The sequence below is a fragment of the Cyprinus carpio genome, chromosome A6 (assembly GCF_018340385.1).
Source record: "Cyprinus carpio isolate SPL01 chromosome A6, ASM1834038v1, whole genome shotgun sequence".
NCBI classification, from domain to species: domain Eukaryota; kingdom Metazoa; phylum Chordata; class Actinopteri; order Cypriniformes; family Cyprinidae; genus Cyprinus; species Cyprinus carpio.
Window position 1 is genome coordinate 6,657,749 of NC_056577.1, and position 18,094 is coordinate 6,675,842.

Here is an 18,094-nt window from a genome sequence, read left to right on the forward strand (position 1 = left end):
GGGGGAGGAGGATCAGTCTATTAAGACACCTGGCGATCACCATCCTTTACGCACGGAAAGACACCCCGGCAAACGTAGGGTTCCTTAAGCGGTGAGGTTGGTGCCAGCTCGTCGGTTCTCCTCTCGGGTCTGTAAAACTCGCTTTCTCTCAGTCCAAGCGGAGACAGGGGGAATAAATAGAGAAGTTCCGTTTATCTTGGCACGCGCGTTTAGAGTCGCCTGCAGGCGGGTCCTGGTTGCGCAGAGCCGCGGTCAGAGTGCGCGTCCCCGCAGCGGTTTCTGGCTCCCGGCTCGGCTGTTTGACTACTGCGCTGTGGCGCGCGGCTCTCAGTTGAGATGGAAATGGAAGTGACCCGAGCTCAGATGCTACTGAAGCAGCCGCACCCTGCCAGTCCTGCCCTCTGTCTGTCTCTGCCCTCCTCTCCACCCCTCCGGGCAGACGCGCTTTATCAGACCTGCCGCTCTCCCCCTGTACCACACCCGGCGGCTGCCAAGACGCGAGACAAACAGGATGCGCATTACAGGTCTGGACTCTCGGACCCTGATGTGTCCAGTCATTTGAACCTCAGCAGTAATGCTCTACTGCCTGTCCACGGTACATCAGCACACGTACAGTACACACACACACACACACACACACACACACACACACACACACACACACACACAAACACACACACACACACACACACACACCTATCATTTGGAGACGTTTGTTATAATTCAAAGTTTTTTATTATTAAAAGATAACGTTTTTTTTATATTTAAAATACTTACAGTACTGGGACAGTGGTTTATAATAAAAATATATATTGAAAAATATATTTGCTGCAGTTGAAACACTACAAGAATCTTAAACAATTTTCTGCGATTTATAAAATTTATAATAATTATTGTCAATAATACAATAATTTATTGTCAAATTATTGACTATATATATATATGTGGAGAGAGGGAGGGAGAGAGAGAGAGAGAGAGAGAGAGAGATTGGAGTGGTGAAGGTGTTTGGAAGTTGGTAGATGGTTTGTTACTGGTGCAAAGTGGTCTTGAGGAAGGTTTACCAGGTCATCTGTGGCCCCACAAGCTTGTAGTCTAGCTGATCCATCATCTAAATCAGCTATGACCAGCTTGGTGTAGCACCAATCAGTACAATGTGGCTGTCAGGAAATAGCCAGGCTCTAGTATTGGATGACATGTTTTATTTTGTTTTATGCTCATAAAAGGGTGATGATTGATGTTCAAAATCCATCAGACCAATTTTTAGAACAAGTCCCACTTTTCTGGATGACAATAATCATTGTGCCAATTATCAGCTGACTGTTAACGTTTTATTTGCTTCATGTTATATAAAAGATGATCAAACAAGAAACTTATTTGTCCCACTATTTCTGAAACCATTTTTTCCAAAAATATTTTTTAATAAAAATTGGATTCAGCAATGGTGTTAAATGGTTTAATACGGCAAGAAAAAACGTTTTTGCTTTAATAATAAAAAATACTCCATGAGTATTTTTTGTGATTGGTGGTCAGGTTTAGTTTCACTGACAGACACTGGAGACAAGACATGAAGTGCCGTCCTTCCCAGGAACTCTAATGTCTTTAAAATAACACTAATGGCTTCTCCACTGAAGACGAATCACCAGTTAAATGCCAGAACTATTACCAAATGATACTGGTAGGAAAATTATGACAGTTCTGTGTCTCCTTCAGTGGCGCAGACATTTTTTCTGGTCCGCTATGACCACACTGTTGACAGCTTGAAGATGTTACTGGTATTGCTGAATACATTTTAATTAGAGAGTGTTTTGGCCAGGCATCAGAAAATAATCAGTGGACAGCAAAAATACTACAGTAAAAAGAGATTAACCAGAGCCTTCTACCAGTCTACAACTAGATTTAAAGCATCATGCACTTCATAGTTAATTCAGTAGGTTTTAGAGTAGTTCCACAGAGTCAGACTGTTGACTATTGGCATGCCGTCTGGTCCACTTTCCTTCTTATTCTAGCCTGAATTAGATAAGAAGCAGGCATGACTAATAGGTAAAACTAAAGCTTGAATGTCATGCTTACTGATGGATAAATCAACATTTCTAGATTAATAAAACGATGTGAAAAAGTGGTAGCTAATTCTAACAAAGGCTAAGCCAAAACCAAAGAAATTAGTGGAATATGGATGTTGGGTTTGTGGTCAGAATTTCCTTCCATTGAAAAGTCCGATGATTTTACGGAACATGACCAGGAAAATGAAGCGGCACATACATTTGTGCTCAAGCATATCACATTTACTTGCTAGTAAGGGCCTCGAACTAAACTCTGGATATCTAATGCCACAAACCTTACAAACTTTGTCAAAATCAGTGACCTTCTTGTCTTGCCTTCTAGTTGTAGCAGTCAGTGTCCTGTAAAACACAATGTTATGCCCCCAACAGACTGATAAAAAAAATGTAAAAGTAGACACTCAGATTTGAATTTGCAACTCACAAAACACATCTTATGAATTACTAGCCATCATTCTCTGCGCTCCCGTATGTTTTACACGCGATGCCGGTTGGGGTGCACCAACTCTGCCAGAGAACTTGTATTAAGGAATGCAATATTTTATTCATTACTTTTAAAACAGAGAAACTTTAAGATGGGCATATAGACTAAAAACCAATAAAAAAATGTCTGTAATCACTTAAAATCCAACCTAAAAAGAATACAAATATTTTTGAAGCATTCATAAAATTAAAGGGTTCATATGTGCACTATTCTGATTCAGAGGCACGAATAGTCACCGAAAAAGCCCCACTACTTTCTTCTTCTTTGGCCGTGAGGTGGAACGCTCCTTAGAACCAGCAGCAGCAGCTGATGGCAACAGGACAGTCTGAAAGAATCATTCAGAAGTGGTTTTAGTTCCCTTAAAGGAATAATCTGGGTCTAAAAACATTGATAATTTAAACTTTACTCTTTAGCATTTCTGTTAATTGCCGCAGAAAATGATTTTGACTCTTAGCTCAATTTGTATGCAAGTCTAAGGGTAAGCATACGATGGCTGCCGGTAGACTTCCATTGTAGGTGCATATTTGTACAACATTTTGAGCAAATTTTGTAGCCTGTTGTTTAAATTGTCATTTTGTTGAACCTCCAAAAACAAACACAGAGGTCAAACTCTACCAAGGCTCAGCAATGATGGGTTTATGGCTGACTAAAGATTAGAAAAGAGCAGTTGAAAAGATTAGCTAAAACAATGGGTTCATGGCACGACGGTTCTCTGAAAGAATGAATCAAATATTTATTTTGTTAAATTAAGAGAAAAACTAAAGAGCAAACCTGTTTGCTGTCTGCCTCCTGAGGTCTTCCTGATGATCCTTTGACATCATTCTGTTCTTGAGAAGCCAGTGAAGAACCCACATCTGCACAGAAGAACAGTCATTATTTATTCACGCTCATGTTATTCCAAACTTTATAACTCTCATGCATCATTTTGGAGCCTGAAAGTTTCCAAAATGACAAAAAGGCACCATAAAAGTGTTCTATACTGAAAATCAGAAATTGACAAAGCTGTCTACGCACGCGTTCACATGTGGTGCCTTTATATGCCTAATGTGAAATTTGATGTCCATAATGTTTGGTTATGGCACACAGCAAAAGCCAATGACGTTTGATACCACCGATGTCAAAGCTGGCCGTACATGTATACAGGTGCCAAATTACAGCATAACAACACCAGTTCCCTCGCTTATTCTGTAGAAAAGAGCAGCCAGGACATTCTGCAAATCATTTCCTTTTGTGTCCTACAGAAGAAACACAGACATACAGGTTTGGAATGATTGAAGCAGTAACCTGTTGGGACATCAGTGACATGTTTGTGATGTTCAGAGATGTGGTTGTCTTCTGCCGCAGGGCTGCTGTCAGGAGAGCGTTTACGTTTCGGACCCGTTTCCCCCGAGCTCACGGCCATGTACAGTGCCTGCAACTCTGAGTCAAAACCCAAACTGTCCAGCGTCACACCCATCTGTGGAACAATCTAGTAGACAGAAAAGAGAAAATGACCACACCATAAAGAAAGTGGGGACATTTAATTACTTATTAGTTCCACAGAGGAACTGTCTTGGACTATTACTTTTCTGAGTACTATTAATTTCTTCAGATGGAAAATGCTTTAAATGGAAAAAATTACTTTTGTAATATTAAGTTTTAGGGCATGTATGTGATGGCAAAGCTGAATTTTCAGCAGTCATTACTCTAGTTTTCAGCGTCACTTGATCCTTCAGAAATCATTCTAATATGCTGATTTGCTGCTCAATTATTTATAATAGTTATTTTTATCATCAGTGCAAAAAAAGGTTTTGCTGCGTAATATTTGTGTGAAAACCATGAAAATTCAATGAACAGCATTTATTATTATTTGCTCAATTAAATGGGTCCTTGGTGAAAAAAAAAGTGTTATTACACATACATATAAATGCATATGCGTATATTTTTATAAAAAAAATTTTTTTTAGATAAATTAAAAGTAATCATTAAAATATACATAAAAACGTAGGATGCAACATAACCATGTTAAGATCACATGACTAGTGAAACACCAATTACTTTATCTCCATAACCCCCCTATTATCTAACACTTGAAGCTGCAGAATAAATTAATCATAGTTATGCCTGAGATCAGGGTGTTTCTACACTGGAACTGGTAACCAGAAACATGTATATTGCATGGTGGTGTATTCTCATTGATCGGTGCACGTATAAAGTCCACTGCTGTTTAAAAACATAATAAAATTTGCCTTAAGAAAATTAAGTCTTTTTAAAAACAAAACCTTAAAAGTATGCATTATGACTATTTAAAATTTGGCAGTGAAATGTTTTTAATTGTAATGGAAAAACCATGAAAACAAAGACGTGTTATTGATAAAAGCTGGGTGACAGCAAGTTCAACAGGGTAATGGTAAAGATGTCTGCATTCACACATTTCCCAAACACATTCTCTTTCACAACAGAGGGGACAAATTCTCAAAATAAGCTTGCCAAATATTGACCTGGTGAGATTGGTGACCACTGGATGAATGAAGGGCCCCTAAATATACATGTAGACATTTGGGGTTTACATTGATTTATTTTTATTATTAGTTTGTTGAAATATCATAAAAATAAATGAAAGCTTTGAGTTCCTCTTTGGGGACAGAGAGGGCAATGTGAGGAGAGAAGCCACAGTTCATGAGTGTGCACTTCCTGTCTCCCCTTAAATCATTTCTCCACTCCCGATCCTTTCATTTTTTTTTCATCTTTTTGTCATATCAGTTGAGCAGTTAAATTGTTCTTCTTAAACTTGTGAGTGAGATTTAAAAGTGGAATTGATTACCAGGTCAGAGGATCTACAGATATCATCCATCATCATCATCATCATCTGTGTGCGTCAAAGAGGGAAGTGTCAGGAAAAGCGGTTCATGTGTTAGTGCATCATGTTGATACATCTATTCATAGCTGGTAAACAGCATTGGCTGGGTTTTAGTGGTTTGTGGAAGAACTATGAACCAATGGACTCTAATGGAAGATTCCAGAGAGTGTCCTGATTCTTGTTCTGTGTTCAACACTTTGTTGGTGAAGGGCAAGCATGTACTTTTGAGTGTGTACTAAGATATTGAGACATACTACCACTTCATAAAACTGTGACATGTTCATTACCTTTGAAACTCACAATTACTTACAAATTAATCCTGTAGGTTTATACATAAAAAAATAAAATAAAATGGCAGTTATCTATTACAATCTCATATATGTAGTAGTTCTTTATTTTTATTTCCATGTCAGCATATGAGGCTATCTTCATGGCAAAAAAAAAAAAAAAAAAAAAAATTTCCAAGAGTTACATAAACACTAAATACAAGCCAACTGAACACAAAACTACAGCAGTTAAATTTTTTATTTTTTATTTAACATGATAAAAATAAATCTCAACTCTTTTCTGGTAAAATTTTACTAAACAAGTCACTGAGTGAGTGTACTTCATAAAAAAAAAAGTTTTTAAATTTGGTTGGTACACCCTACAAAGCCAGTGCCCAAAAACAAATCAGTGCCAATTTATGAATCTGACATAATAGCAGCACAATCTTTTGTGAAAATTCATTACAAGTATTAATATTGTGAAATATCATTATATTTTAAAATAACTATTTTGTATTTTAATATATTTTTGAGTTTTTACAAACATATATTTAAATAATCTTCAGGTTTTTTTTTAACAAAGCGTTACTTTTCTGTAACTTTTGATCAATTATCCAGATGTGTATATATATGTGTATATATATACACATATATATATATATATATATATATATATATATATATATATATATATATATATATATATAATATATAAGATTCTCATGACTGTAATAGAAAATAACATTTTACTAAAGAGAATTTCGGAGAGAAAGTGCTTAAATGAGCAAGAAAAAAAAATAGAAAATACTAATGATTGTAAAAATACTTTATTTTTTTAAAGTTGCTATCTATACAGATCAATATATATATATATATATATATATATATATATATATATATTCCGGGTAATATATGGTGAAATATTACCCGGAATGATCTTTAAGGTTCCAGTTTTCATGGTTTCATTCAGATTTAGAGTCTTATTGAAAATTAAATTTAGCATCAAAAATCGCCTTTTGTGTCTTGTTAGATTAATATTAAGTAAAATACCACATGAAAATGACCATTTTCTGAACACGCTGCTAACAAGATCTTTATGAAGCGATTCACAAAGTGGTTCATTTTTGTTTAGACTAACAATTATTTATAATGTTCCCTTCCTACATTGCTCTTCAAGGCCATAAAATTATGTTTTACAACAAATTATATTTAATAATTCACCAAAAGAAACATACAATGTAAGGAAATATCTTAAAAAAAAAAAAAAACACATTGCCAGCCCCAAAACAACTAACATTAAATATTAATAAACTATGCATGTTTTCCTTATTACCTGATTTTACGTAAGTACACACACACTGCAACAGTCTCACACACACAATCTATAAGGAAACAAATAAATGCAGGTGAAGTCTTAAATAGACGTCATGCATTAAACCCAGAGAAGAGCTTCATTTTACAGTCCTCTATAAATCTGTCCTCACTCTCATTCAGGCAAACCCCCTCCTAAAAATATCTATTACCTCTTCCTCTCAGTTCACCCTCTGTCTCACACTCCCTAGATGTCTTTATTAGTGGTGCGTACTAGGACAAACATCACTTTATTATCATACTTAGGGTTAGGGATTTAAACAAACCTTAAAACAAATTATGTGGCCTGGTAAGGAGAGGTGTGTTTACTTTTCTACTTGACTGGACAATTTTTTGCAGTAATAAAACTGGTAAAACCTCCCATAGATGTACAATGAAGGAGGGACTGAAGCATATTTCACAGAACACCCTAGCAACTGCATAGCAACACACCAAACACCACATCACAACACTTTGATAAATGATATCAGCAACTTCCTTTAGAAAGTATTAAAATGTAGCGGTTATCTCTTTTTGCTATGTATTTGTATATTTTCTATGATGTTTTCATTCCATCTATTACATTTACGTGAGGGACTCGTGTTTGGCAGCTCAGGGCAGCTCTTTTCAGGGCTTCAAAGAGGCAGAGTGAACCACAGCCCAGCTACAGCTAACTAATTACAGATCAGAGCTCACCCCGTGGAAAACTGGACCAGAACTACAGAGGGAAAGAGAGAGAGAAGCAATAACAGAAAGAGAGACATCTGACCTCGAGAAGTGCTCCTGAATGGGTTTCATGGTTATCAGATTGGGTTGATTATAAAAGCCAAAAGCCAAGAGCTTCAGTTACGTCTTGAGCTTTAGCTGGAATTAAGGCATGAACACCTGACAGATCCTGGTGTCTAACAGTAAAACACACACTCACAGGGGACATGTCAGCATTACTCCAGTCTTCAGTGTCACATGATGCTTCAGAAATCATTCTAATATGCCGATCTGCTGCTCAAGAAATATTTCTTATTATCGATGTTGAAAACGGTGCCGCTTAATATTTTTTTGGAAACCGTGATCCCTTTATTTTTTTTTTTCCAGGAATCCTAGGTTAGAGAGTTCAAACAGACAGCATTTATTTGAAATCTTTGGTAACATTATAAATGTCTTTACTGTCACTTTGATTAATTTAATCAATCCTTGCCAAATAAAAGTATACTTTTTTTTTTAATTTTACTGACACCAACAAACACACCTTTGATTGGTAATGTAAATAGATAGAAAGACAGATACTAAACCCCTCCCACATATAGGCTACATACTTACTCATGTTTTTTTTTTTCCCTTTCTAAGATCACCGAAAGTGATCTATAGGAACCTACAGGAACCTACATACTATAACAATAAGTGTCTCAAGAAAAGAATGGAAAAGTTATTTTATCCTTTGTCACATCCTGCAGCCTCACTCAGGATGGCTGATGTACATGTAGGAAGAAAATCCAGGAGAACAGAGTATGAAGTTACACAAATTGTGACCCTGGACCACAAAACCAGTCATTAGGGTCAATTTTTCGAAAATGAGATCTTTGTATTTTCCATTGATGTATGGTTTGTTAGGACAATATTTGGCCGAGATACAACTATTTGAATATCTGGAATCTGAGGGTGCAAAAAAAAATCTAAATATTGAGAAACTCGCCTTTAAAGTTATCCAAATGAAGTTCTTGGCAATGCATATTACTAATCAAAAATTAAGTTTTACAGTAGGACATTTACAAAATATCTTCATGGAACATAATCTTTACTTAATATCCTAATGATTTTTGGCATAAAAGAAAAATCAATAATTTTGACCCAAACAATTTATTTTTGGCTATTGCTACGAATATACCCCAGTGACTTAAGACTGTTTTGTGGTCCAGGGACAAATTTCAGTTCTTCTTCTATAAAATTTCTTGTTTAATTTGCTATTTCTTTGCAGTTATTTGAAATTTACTGAAATGTTTCTAGAGCACCAAATCAGCATATTAGAATGATTTCTGAAAGATCATGTGACACTGAAGACTGGAGTAATGATGATGAAAAATCAGTTTTGCATCAATGAAATAAATTAGATTTTAAAATATGTATTAATATTAAATAATATATTTTAAACTGTAATAATATTACACAATATTGAAGTTTCTTCTGTAGTTTTGATCCAATAAATGCAGCCTTGGTGAGCCCCCAAACTCTTGAACGATAGTGTGTATGTCTAGATTTGCCCATTCTTTAACTTGGACTAAAGCACTTTAAGAAGAATATGTATATATGTCTCAGATGGAGGATGATTTGGGGTGTTTTTACTGGTCTTTCGGTGTGACAGTGGGAAGGGTCACTCCATCAGTGCCAAACCCAAACTGGTTTCTCAACTCACCCGGTCAAATTTTCTCTTTTTAGGCCACAACTCTAAAAAACCAACAGTTTGCGTCACAGAAACACATTCACACATAAATACATTCAACCCCAAAAGATCTGCAAAGAGGACAACATGCCCACTAATACTGACCCTAAAACAAGTCTTTGTGTTAATCAAGCAAAGTACACACACCCACTTAATACACAAGTAAACGTTCACCCTCTCCTCTCCCCTCAAAAAACCTAAGCATGTATCACCGGTCTGAGGTAGACATTCTCAGTCTTTCAAACTCAGCTTTACGAACTCACGGGAACACGAGGCCAATAGACAGCACTTCAAACAGGCCCATCCATCTACCCATCAAACACACTCTCATCCAGGCTTCTCCGATCAGGAATCTCAAGAACGGACTCCATTTTTCCAGAGTCTTGCTATGTTTGTTTGACATTTCAGTGAGACATTTTTCCAAACACACCTTCATTTTAATTCTGACTTGAGTCTTCAGTGTGGAGTGGAATTTCCCATTGTATTGTGAGACAGAGGCAGTCAAATGACTTTGATATGTCCAAATAAATCAAATAACGTGCAAGCTCACATTTTAATATATACAACAAGTATTGTTAAACATCTGGAGGCCTTTCCAAACCATGGCCTAGGAGGTAGCAAACGTGCTCCTTTTTAAAGCGGTCATATGATGCGATTTCAATTTTTCCTTTATCTTTGGAGTGTTACCAGCTCTTGGTGCATAAAGAAGATCTGCAAAGTTGCAAATACTAAAGTCTCAAATCCAAAGAGATATTCTTTATAAAAGTTAAGAGTCAACCACGCCCCCCTAAAATGGCTCGTTCTAACACGCCCCCACATCTCTGCGTCACGATGTGGGAAGATTTGCATAACGCTGCCAAAATGTTTATGCAAAGAAAGAATGCGTAACTTTTATTCTCGCTGTTGCCGCCGGCGCCATGTTGTGAAGACGCTGTGTTTCATTGTAAAAAGTGAGACTACTTTGTTTGGCCTTCCAAAAGAGGACACGATTAGAAATCAGTGGTTAAATTGTATTTACAACACTGTTCCAGAAAAGTTCATACCAAATATTCTGATCTGTGCAGCGCATTTTACGGAGGACGAGGACTGTTTCCTGGGACAGTAGCCTACAATACCAGTGTCTGTTTCTATAAAGTGGGACAATTCCAACTTTGCAAGGAAAGTCTGGCACTTTGGACTCACAGTCTGTAAGTACATTTTCATATTTAAAGAATTTGCCACTGATGATTCAAACATAAGTTTTGAGCAGTGTAGAGTAGCACTTGTTGTTTGTCATTTCTCTGATCACAAATGCAGACATGGTTTTATGTTTACGCGGTGTGAAACACAATGCAACGTGTAAAAACACAGTATAAGTCATTATACTCAGTAATTATGTCCCCACTGGATGCAACAAATGCCTCGTTTGTAATGGGTTTTAATGTTTTTGTCTCGTCGCTCCAGGCCAGGACACTGCATCACAGAATGCTTGAGGCATTCAGCCAATCACAACGCACTGGATAGCTGGCCAATCAGAGCACACCTCGCTTCTCAGAACGATGAGCTTTGCAAAGGTCATCGCGTTTCAGAAGGGGAGCATAGAGGAGCAACAGTAATCTACAATACGTGGAAAATAATGTGTTTTTTTTAACCTAAAACCACATATACACATTTCATTACACCAAATACACAAAATAATTAGTATATTTATATATATATATATATATATAGCTATAGAAAATAATGACAAAAAGACAGAATGTGTGTAGAATATGACTCTAAATATAAAATTGTTGAAAAAAAATGCAAACAAAAAAGCCTTTTATTTCAACCCATGAAAAAGCAGATCCTGTTATATATAATATTGAAAAATCACTTTTTAAAATTGCTGTTCCATTATTACCCCTTGGCATATTTTATCTCTCTCTCTCTCTCTCTCTCCTCTCTCTCTCTCTATTTCTACTCTCTCTCTCTCTCTCTCTCTATATATATATATATATATATATATTAATGATATTATCTGATCATCAGACATCAATCAGCTGTGAATGCCATTGAGTAATGCATCTTAAAAACTGGTGTCACTGTGGGATGGAATTCCTCCAGTTTAAGGGGCGACTAGTATATCAGTGTTTGGTACGTTGGGCGAGTGGGTGAGTAGACTCATATCCTTTTCTCACACCACCAAGTCAAGCCACACATATCTGACTGCACATTCACCAGGCCAGTGAGAAATACCGGTGGATTCACACATACACACGGACAGAGATCAAACACAGGCCTATCAAAGGACTCACCTCACGCAGAAAACACGGCCACCAGCACTGAAATTAAAGCTCATGCCTGAATCCAATAAATATCTCACAGCCACAAGAACATTACTCATCAAAAGAACAAAAAGTGGCCCATGAACACACAGTTCTGGTCTAAATTATGACTGCGGTTTTGGCTCCTCCCACTGTGGTCAGTGTGTTCGTAATGACCGTAAGGCAGAGCGGTCAGAAGCGTGACTGACTGGCATTCTTGCTTAGGGATGGTGGTACAACCAAAACCCCTGGTATGAGTAGTTATATATGACAGTATGTCATGATAAAGCTACGGTTTTGCTGAACATTCAGTGAAAAAAGGCTTAAAAATAAATAAAAATTATGGTGATCATCAGGTAATGAATTAAACACTTCACAACTGAAATCACCTGATGGATGTAAATGAAAAGATCAGATTATTCTAAGGGATTGAATAATACGTCTAGCATTACTGCAAAAACAGCTTCAGATTGCTTCAGACAATTAACTCAAATGTGCAAATTCAAAAATATCAAATAGTTAGTTCAGAACGAGCCATATTCAAAGACACCGTAAAACAGCCAGTCAAAAGACAACGCATTAGTTGAATTTTATCCATTAGTTCAGGCCAACTCTGTTCACACTGAAAATTTGGGATCAACAATCTAAATGTAAACATGAAAATAAAAATGTAAGTTTATCAATAAAGTTTTGAAATTGAAAACTTAAATATTTAAGATTCTGCATTATTTCTACATCACTAATCACATACAGTTGTGCACGTAAGTTTACATACCTCTTTAAGAATATGCAAAATAAGAGGGATCATGAAAATTGCATGGTATTTTTTATTTAGTACTGTCTTGAATAAGCTATTTCACATAACAGATGTTTATATATACTCCACAAGACAAAATAAAAACTGAATTTATAAGAATGACCCTGTTCAAAAGTTTACACACCCTTAAATCTTAATACCGTGTGGCATTTCCTGGATGATCCATGATTGTTTTTATGTTTTGTGATAGTTGTTCATGTGTCCCTTGTTTGTCCTGAACAGTTAAACTGCCTGTTGTTCTACTGAAAAATCCTCCAGCTCCTGCACATTCTTTGGTTTTCCTGCATCTTCTGCATATTTGACCGCTTTCCAGCAGTGACCGTATGATTTTGAATTCCATCTTTTCAAACTGAGGACCACTGAGGGACTCATACATAACATAAATTACAAAAGATGAAAACCTTTACTGATGCTCAAGAAGGCAACATGATCCATTAAGAGCTGGGGGTGTCATGAACAACTATATTAAGAGCCACAACTATCACAAAACATAAAAACAGTCGTGGGTCATCCAAGAAATGACACACAGTATTAATATTCAATGGTATGTGATCTTTTGAATGGGGTGATTTTTATAAATTCAGTTATTATTCTGTCTTTTGTAGTATATATAAACATCCGTTATGTTATCCTTATTCATGACAGTACTAAATAAAAACAACATGCGACTTTCATGATCCCTCTTATTTTGTGAAAATTATTAACATTTTGCATATTCTTCAAGGGGTATGTAAACTTATGAGCACAACTGGAAGTACATTAGTGACATTGATCACATGAACATCTTTGTACCAATGCAATTTTAGTCCAATTGAGATACTTTTTTATGTCTTAAATTCATTTCTATGTATGTATTTTAATTTTTAAGTTTTAGAAATGTGTGTTTGTTAGGGGTTTTAGTTTTGGATCCACATTTATACATTATAAAATCAATATTATTACATGAAAAATCACATTTAGTCAAAGTTTACCACTTCGTTAATATCATATCAATTTTTTTACAATTATGCCAGATTATGATTACAGTGAAACAGTGAATTTTATATACATTTTCAGGTTTCACTGTAATCATAATCTGGCATAATATCTATATCTGCAGCAAAATCAGTGTGCGTGTTTGTACTATTTTATAGTATAATATAGTATTAATATAATAGTTTAACTATTTCATTTCTGTGTTTGTGTGTGTCTGTGAGAGTATTCTCCATCATGGATGTGTTTTAGTGTCAGTCATAAATTTCTGGTTGGCCTAGAACCTAAAGCATAGAATCTTAAAGGCCTTAAAGCACTTGAACCCCGATAATCAATGCTTGCAGCTATATTTGAAATTTTTAAATCACTAATTTTTTTATGCTTAATTTAAATATTTATTAATATTTTACCTCAGTTTAAGTTATTTTAGTACATGAAGTTAAACTATTTTGTTTCATTTCAGTTGACATTTTATTTCAGGTAGTGAAAACGTTTTTATGGTTTTAGCTTTAGTTACCTTTAATTATCCTGCTTTGTACAAAAGGTGAGATTTAACAGCTTCCATTAAAGCACAGATCCATATCTGAATCATTCTCAAGTCATATGAAATTCTAGATTTTTACACAACTTTATGTAAAATGTAAAATTCAACATTTGACTCCAATTGTTAAACTGATAACATATTTTGTAATTGAAAAAAGGGAATAATTTAATTAGAAAAAATTTAAATCCTTCAAAACATTTTCAAACCTAAAAATCTATCATGGTATAAACACTAGTTTTATCATCCCACTCATTACTAAAAAAAAAAAATCAGGAAATACTCAAACACACACACACACACACACACACACACACACACACACACACACACCTATGGCGGAAAAAGAAATAAAACATTATCCAGTCAATAGACAGTTCAGTCTGAGGCAACGCTACAACTGAGCTGTCACTGCAAACACTCTTTGAGTTCCACAAACCACAGCCTAATTATACACTGTGTGTGTGTGTGTGTGTGTGTGTGTGTGTGTGTGTGTGTGTGTGTGTGTGTGTGTGTGTGTGTGTGTGTGTGTGTGTGTGCGTGGTGACCCTCAGCTCCGAGTCAAACACAGATCCAGTCTCTCTTCCTGTCTAGCTTTCGCAGTTCTCTCTCCCGTAGCAAACCCTAGAAGCAGCACAGGGGCCTGACTTCTGTACATACACATATCTAAATCATAGTGTCACATGCATGCTAGTCCTGACGGCGCTTGTTCACACAGGGTAAAATTAGCAGGAGACTGAACGTAAAAATGTTTCGCACCTTTGTGAAGAAGTTCTCCCTGTACTTGTGCACCTCAAACGGCTCCGTCTGTAGTCTGGCTGTGTGGGCAGAGTTTTAGATGAGAGCGAGCTAAAAACAGACACAAGAGAGTATGCAAGAAAACTGCACATGTGACTGTTACCTCTACTTAGGACAGCTCCGTTCTCCTGATAGTCCTGTATCTCCACATCCTTCCGAGCCAAAAGAGCTGCTAGATCCTCCACTTGCCGCTGCAGGACTCTAGTCACTGCCAGCAGGGGGCGCACCAGCTGCCTGCAAACCTGATTCACAAGCGGAAACACACTGTATATTTGATACATGAATTTATAAAGCCTGGAGATCATCAACATGATCCAAATTTTGCCAAAAAACATGTTGTACACAATCTTCTACATGCCTTCTGCTAATTGGTTGTTAGTTTATACTTTTTTTTTTTTAGCAATTAAAAGCCCTTTTTATTATTATTATTCAAAAACTGCCCACCTTCAAGTTGTCTTTTTGATGAAAAATATTTATATTAATTTAAATAAAATAAAGGATAACTTTCATATTGTTAGTAATATTTTAAGATGAACACTTACTAGACCGAAGCAACTCAATTTTTTTTTTTTTTTTTTTTTTTAATCTGGTTAAAATTTGAGTTTAAAAAAAATTACCCATCATGCTTTTGAGGAATGTTTATTTGATCTCTTATCATTGTACTGCACTGCACTATATGTTTTGACCTCAACATAAAAACTACACAGCTTTGATAAAACTAAGCTTTTAAATATCATCTTACTAAAACATTTTTTTTTTTTTTTGGAAATAAAGAGTGGCAACTGATATTGATATGCATTTTATGTAGGTAGTAAAAAAAAAATCTCATTGTTTTACATTACAAGGAACCAGAATTTCATCTTTTCAGCAACTGCACCAAATTGCAAACTTTTTGCTCAGGGCCTCTGAATAAATCCGAGATGTTTTTCCCTCCTCCAGTAGCTCCATATTCTACTATATCATATTATATGAGCCATAAAAGCCTGATGTTTAAAATATGAGTCAACAAAAACACATAAACAAACTTTATTTCCATCCATCTGTCAATAGATACTGTCTAAAGGTTCAATAAACTGTTCCATTTCAAAACAATTACTGACTATTATTTAATGTGTTAGGCTTTACAGGGTTAAAAGTAAATGTTAGATTTTTTCAAACTCTTTTGAAACCATGTTACATCATAGCTGCTGCAGATATCATTTTATTAGATAAGATTCATACCACGCCAACGGGTGCTGCAGTGCAGCGAAACTCCCAGCAGAACGGCAACCCAGCCAGCTCACTTTTGAGTTTGACCGTTAGATTGTCACCATGCTGTTCAAGAATCATGTGCGCAGCAGAGATCTGACCATCATTTTGACTGGAGAAACAAGGCTGTGCCACAGAACACAGATGAGAGAAAAAAGCCTGTGTAGGAGCCCTCAGACGCTTATTCAGATCCTTTCACACAGAGAAAGAGAAAACGAGAATAAATCAGTATACTGACAGGCTAGAACGCCTAGGTTTGGGCATAATTATATAATTCAGAGTGACTTTAGCTGATGTTACAGTATGGTTTGCCACTTCACAGCGATTTAATTCATGCTAAAGAAAGATATAAGAGCTAATGGAGCACCAGTTGAAGTCCTAAAGTGTTGAATTAAAAGCAAATCAACTAGATAGCAGCAGTGTTGTACGTTCTTGCCTGTGCTCGACTCTGGATGTCCTCAGCGGTCATGTCCTCTTCCCACACAGTGTTCAGGTCACTCAGCAGAAGCCTGTACTGTGTGTCACCGAACCAGGCTTTGGCCAGTAGATCAGAACCACCAATATTCACCGGCACCCACGGGTCTGCTTCCATTTCCCCACAGCACACTGTACACAATCTACTTCATATGAACAACAACAACAACTTCATATGAACAACAACAACAACAGCATGCACAGCTGCCACTGGTTAATCCATGTGTGGTTTCACCACCATTCTTATATTAATGTAAGCATGTTACCCATTAAAAAAAATATATGTTGTTTTTTTTTTAGGATAAAATATATTACTTTAACATTTTAGAAATGAGATAAAGACAATTTATCGGTCCCAAAACACTTCCAATAACATAATAGAGTTCCCACAGTAGTAAATGTACATAGTATAACTATGATACATATGGTCTCATCAATTCTTAATAATAAATTCGAAATTTCTGCATTCGTTTTAGAATGTCTGGTGAGGCTTGCGCAAAGTTTGATTCTGTATAGCCTCACCAGACATTCTAAAACGAATGCAGAAATTTCGAATTTATTATTAAGAATAAAGAATAATTTATAAAGAATAATTAAGAATAAATATATAATCAAACTATGGTTAACTAGAAGGGTGACATCTGCATTATTTCAGTTCTGTTTTACGCAATATATGTCACGCTTCCTTAGATCTGCATAAACTGAAAATGGATTAAATAAATAGTTCACATAGACATTTAGATACATAAAGATTTTTAGAAAACTTTTTTAATGATTAATGGGTGAAGACTGTTCCATTATCAACTCACCAAACAAGGGGCCGTTTCGACTGACGCACGCTCCCCGGAAAAACAAACGAGGATTAAAACGTTCCGTGAGGAAGAGTTCCGGTATTAAGGTTATAAATAAAAACGAAATACTTATTATCCAACGTCTTTATTGAGACATTCGTAAGCAAACCACATACAAGCTTTTAAAAGGGCTGTTATATATCCAAATCTGCTCTTAACACCACATCTTTTTATAATCATCATCTCTCCTCTGATTCTTTCTGTTGAAGAATATGTTTCTCTTTAAGGTGAAGTTTCTTTCTGTGAAGTACAGGAGTCATAGGTTTAAAACTCTGTGATTACATTTGAACAAGAACTTTAATTATGTGTTTACAGGGTTCCAACTACATGTTTGCACTTGCGCTGAGGTTGGTTTTCTGATTCACAGTTGTTTGTTGTCCAGCATGATTCAGTTTCTAGAGAAACTGATCTACATCTTGGTCTGTCTCACTTTTTTTTTTTTTTTTTAAGAGTTTTATAAAGCTTGCACAACCTGGGGGACCACGAGAGGGGGACCACGAGAGAGGGACCTGAAGAATCTGTGCACAACTCTTTTCAATATAAAAACAAGAATTTATAAGGGGCATTTTTTACCCCTATTTCTTAAAATGAAAATTAAACATGGAAACATTTTTCAGAAGTTGGTGTTGGAAATTAATGGAGTAAAAAGACCCCTGCTGATAAGGAATATATTAAAAA

At 35.9% G+C, this 18,094-nt stretch overlaps 1 protein-coding gene across 7 annotated transcripts; it reads right to left on the reverse strand.

The window, feature by feature from the left end:
- Nucleotides 1-143: 143 nt before the first annotated feature.
- LOC109097359 (non-homologous end-joining factor 1-like) lies at nt 144-17,478 on the reverse strand. Of its 7 annotated transcripts, none has more exons than XM_042757703.1 (10): nt 17,375-17,476; nt 16,528-16,708; nt 16,065-16,283; nt 14,947-15,085; nt 14,805-14,863; nt 3,826-4,009; nt 3,313-3,395; nt 2,778-2,866; nt 2,336-2,399; nt 144-487 (listed from the first exon to the last, which is right to left on the reverse strand). In XM_042757703.1, the coding sequence occupies exons 2-10, from the start codon at nt 16,681-16,683 to the stop codon at nt 149-151; spliced, it is 1,332 nt and encodes a 443-aa protein (XP_042613637.1). In that variant the 5' UTR covers nt 16,684-16,708; nt 17,375-17,476; the 3' UTR covers nt 144-148. The 7 variants fall into 7 exon arrangements, with proteins under 7 accessions (XP_042613637.1, XP_042613639.1, XP_042613638.1 ...); XM_042757705.1 differs by having other exon boundaries at nt 16,528-16,697; nt 17,375-17,432; XM_042757704.1 differs by having other exon boundaries at nt 16,528-16,711; nt 17,375-17,413.
- Between the last annotated feature and the right edge of the window lie 616 nt (nt 17,479-18,094).

What these genes read in the sequence shown, in the direction of transcription:
- LOC109097359 (XM_042757703.1), bottom strand. Translation starts at nt 16,683, where the DNA reads ATGGAAGCAGACCCGTGGGTGCCGGTGAATATTGGTGGTTCTGATCTA. An exon ending in ACATCCAGAGTCGAGCACAG is followed by an intron (nt 16,284 to 16,527) that starts GCAAGAACGTAC and finishes TCTGTGTGAAAG; the next exon opens with GATCTGAATAAGCGTCTGAG. An exon ending in TGTCACTGATGTCCCAACAG is followed by an intron (nt 3,396 to 3,825) that starts GTTACTGCTTCA and finishes TCTTCTGTGCAG; the next exon opens with ATGTGGGTTCTTCACTGGCT.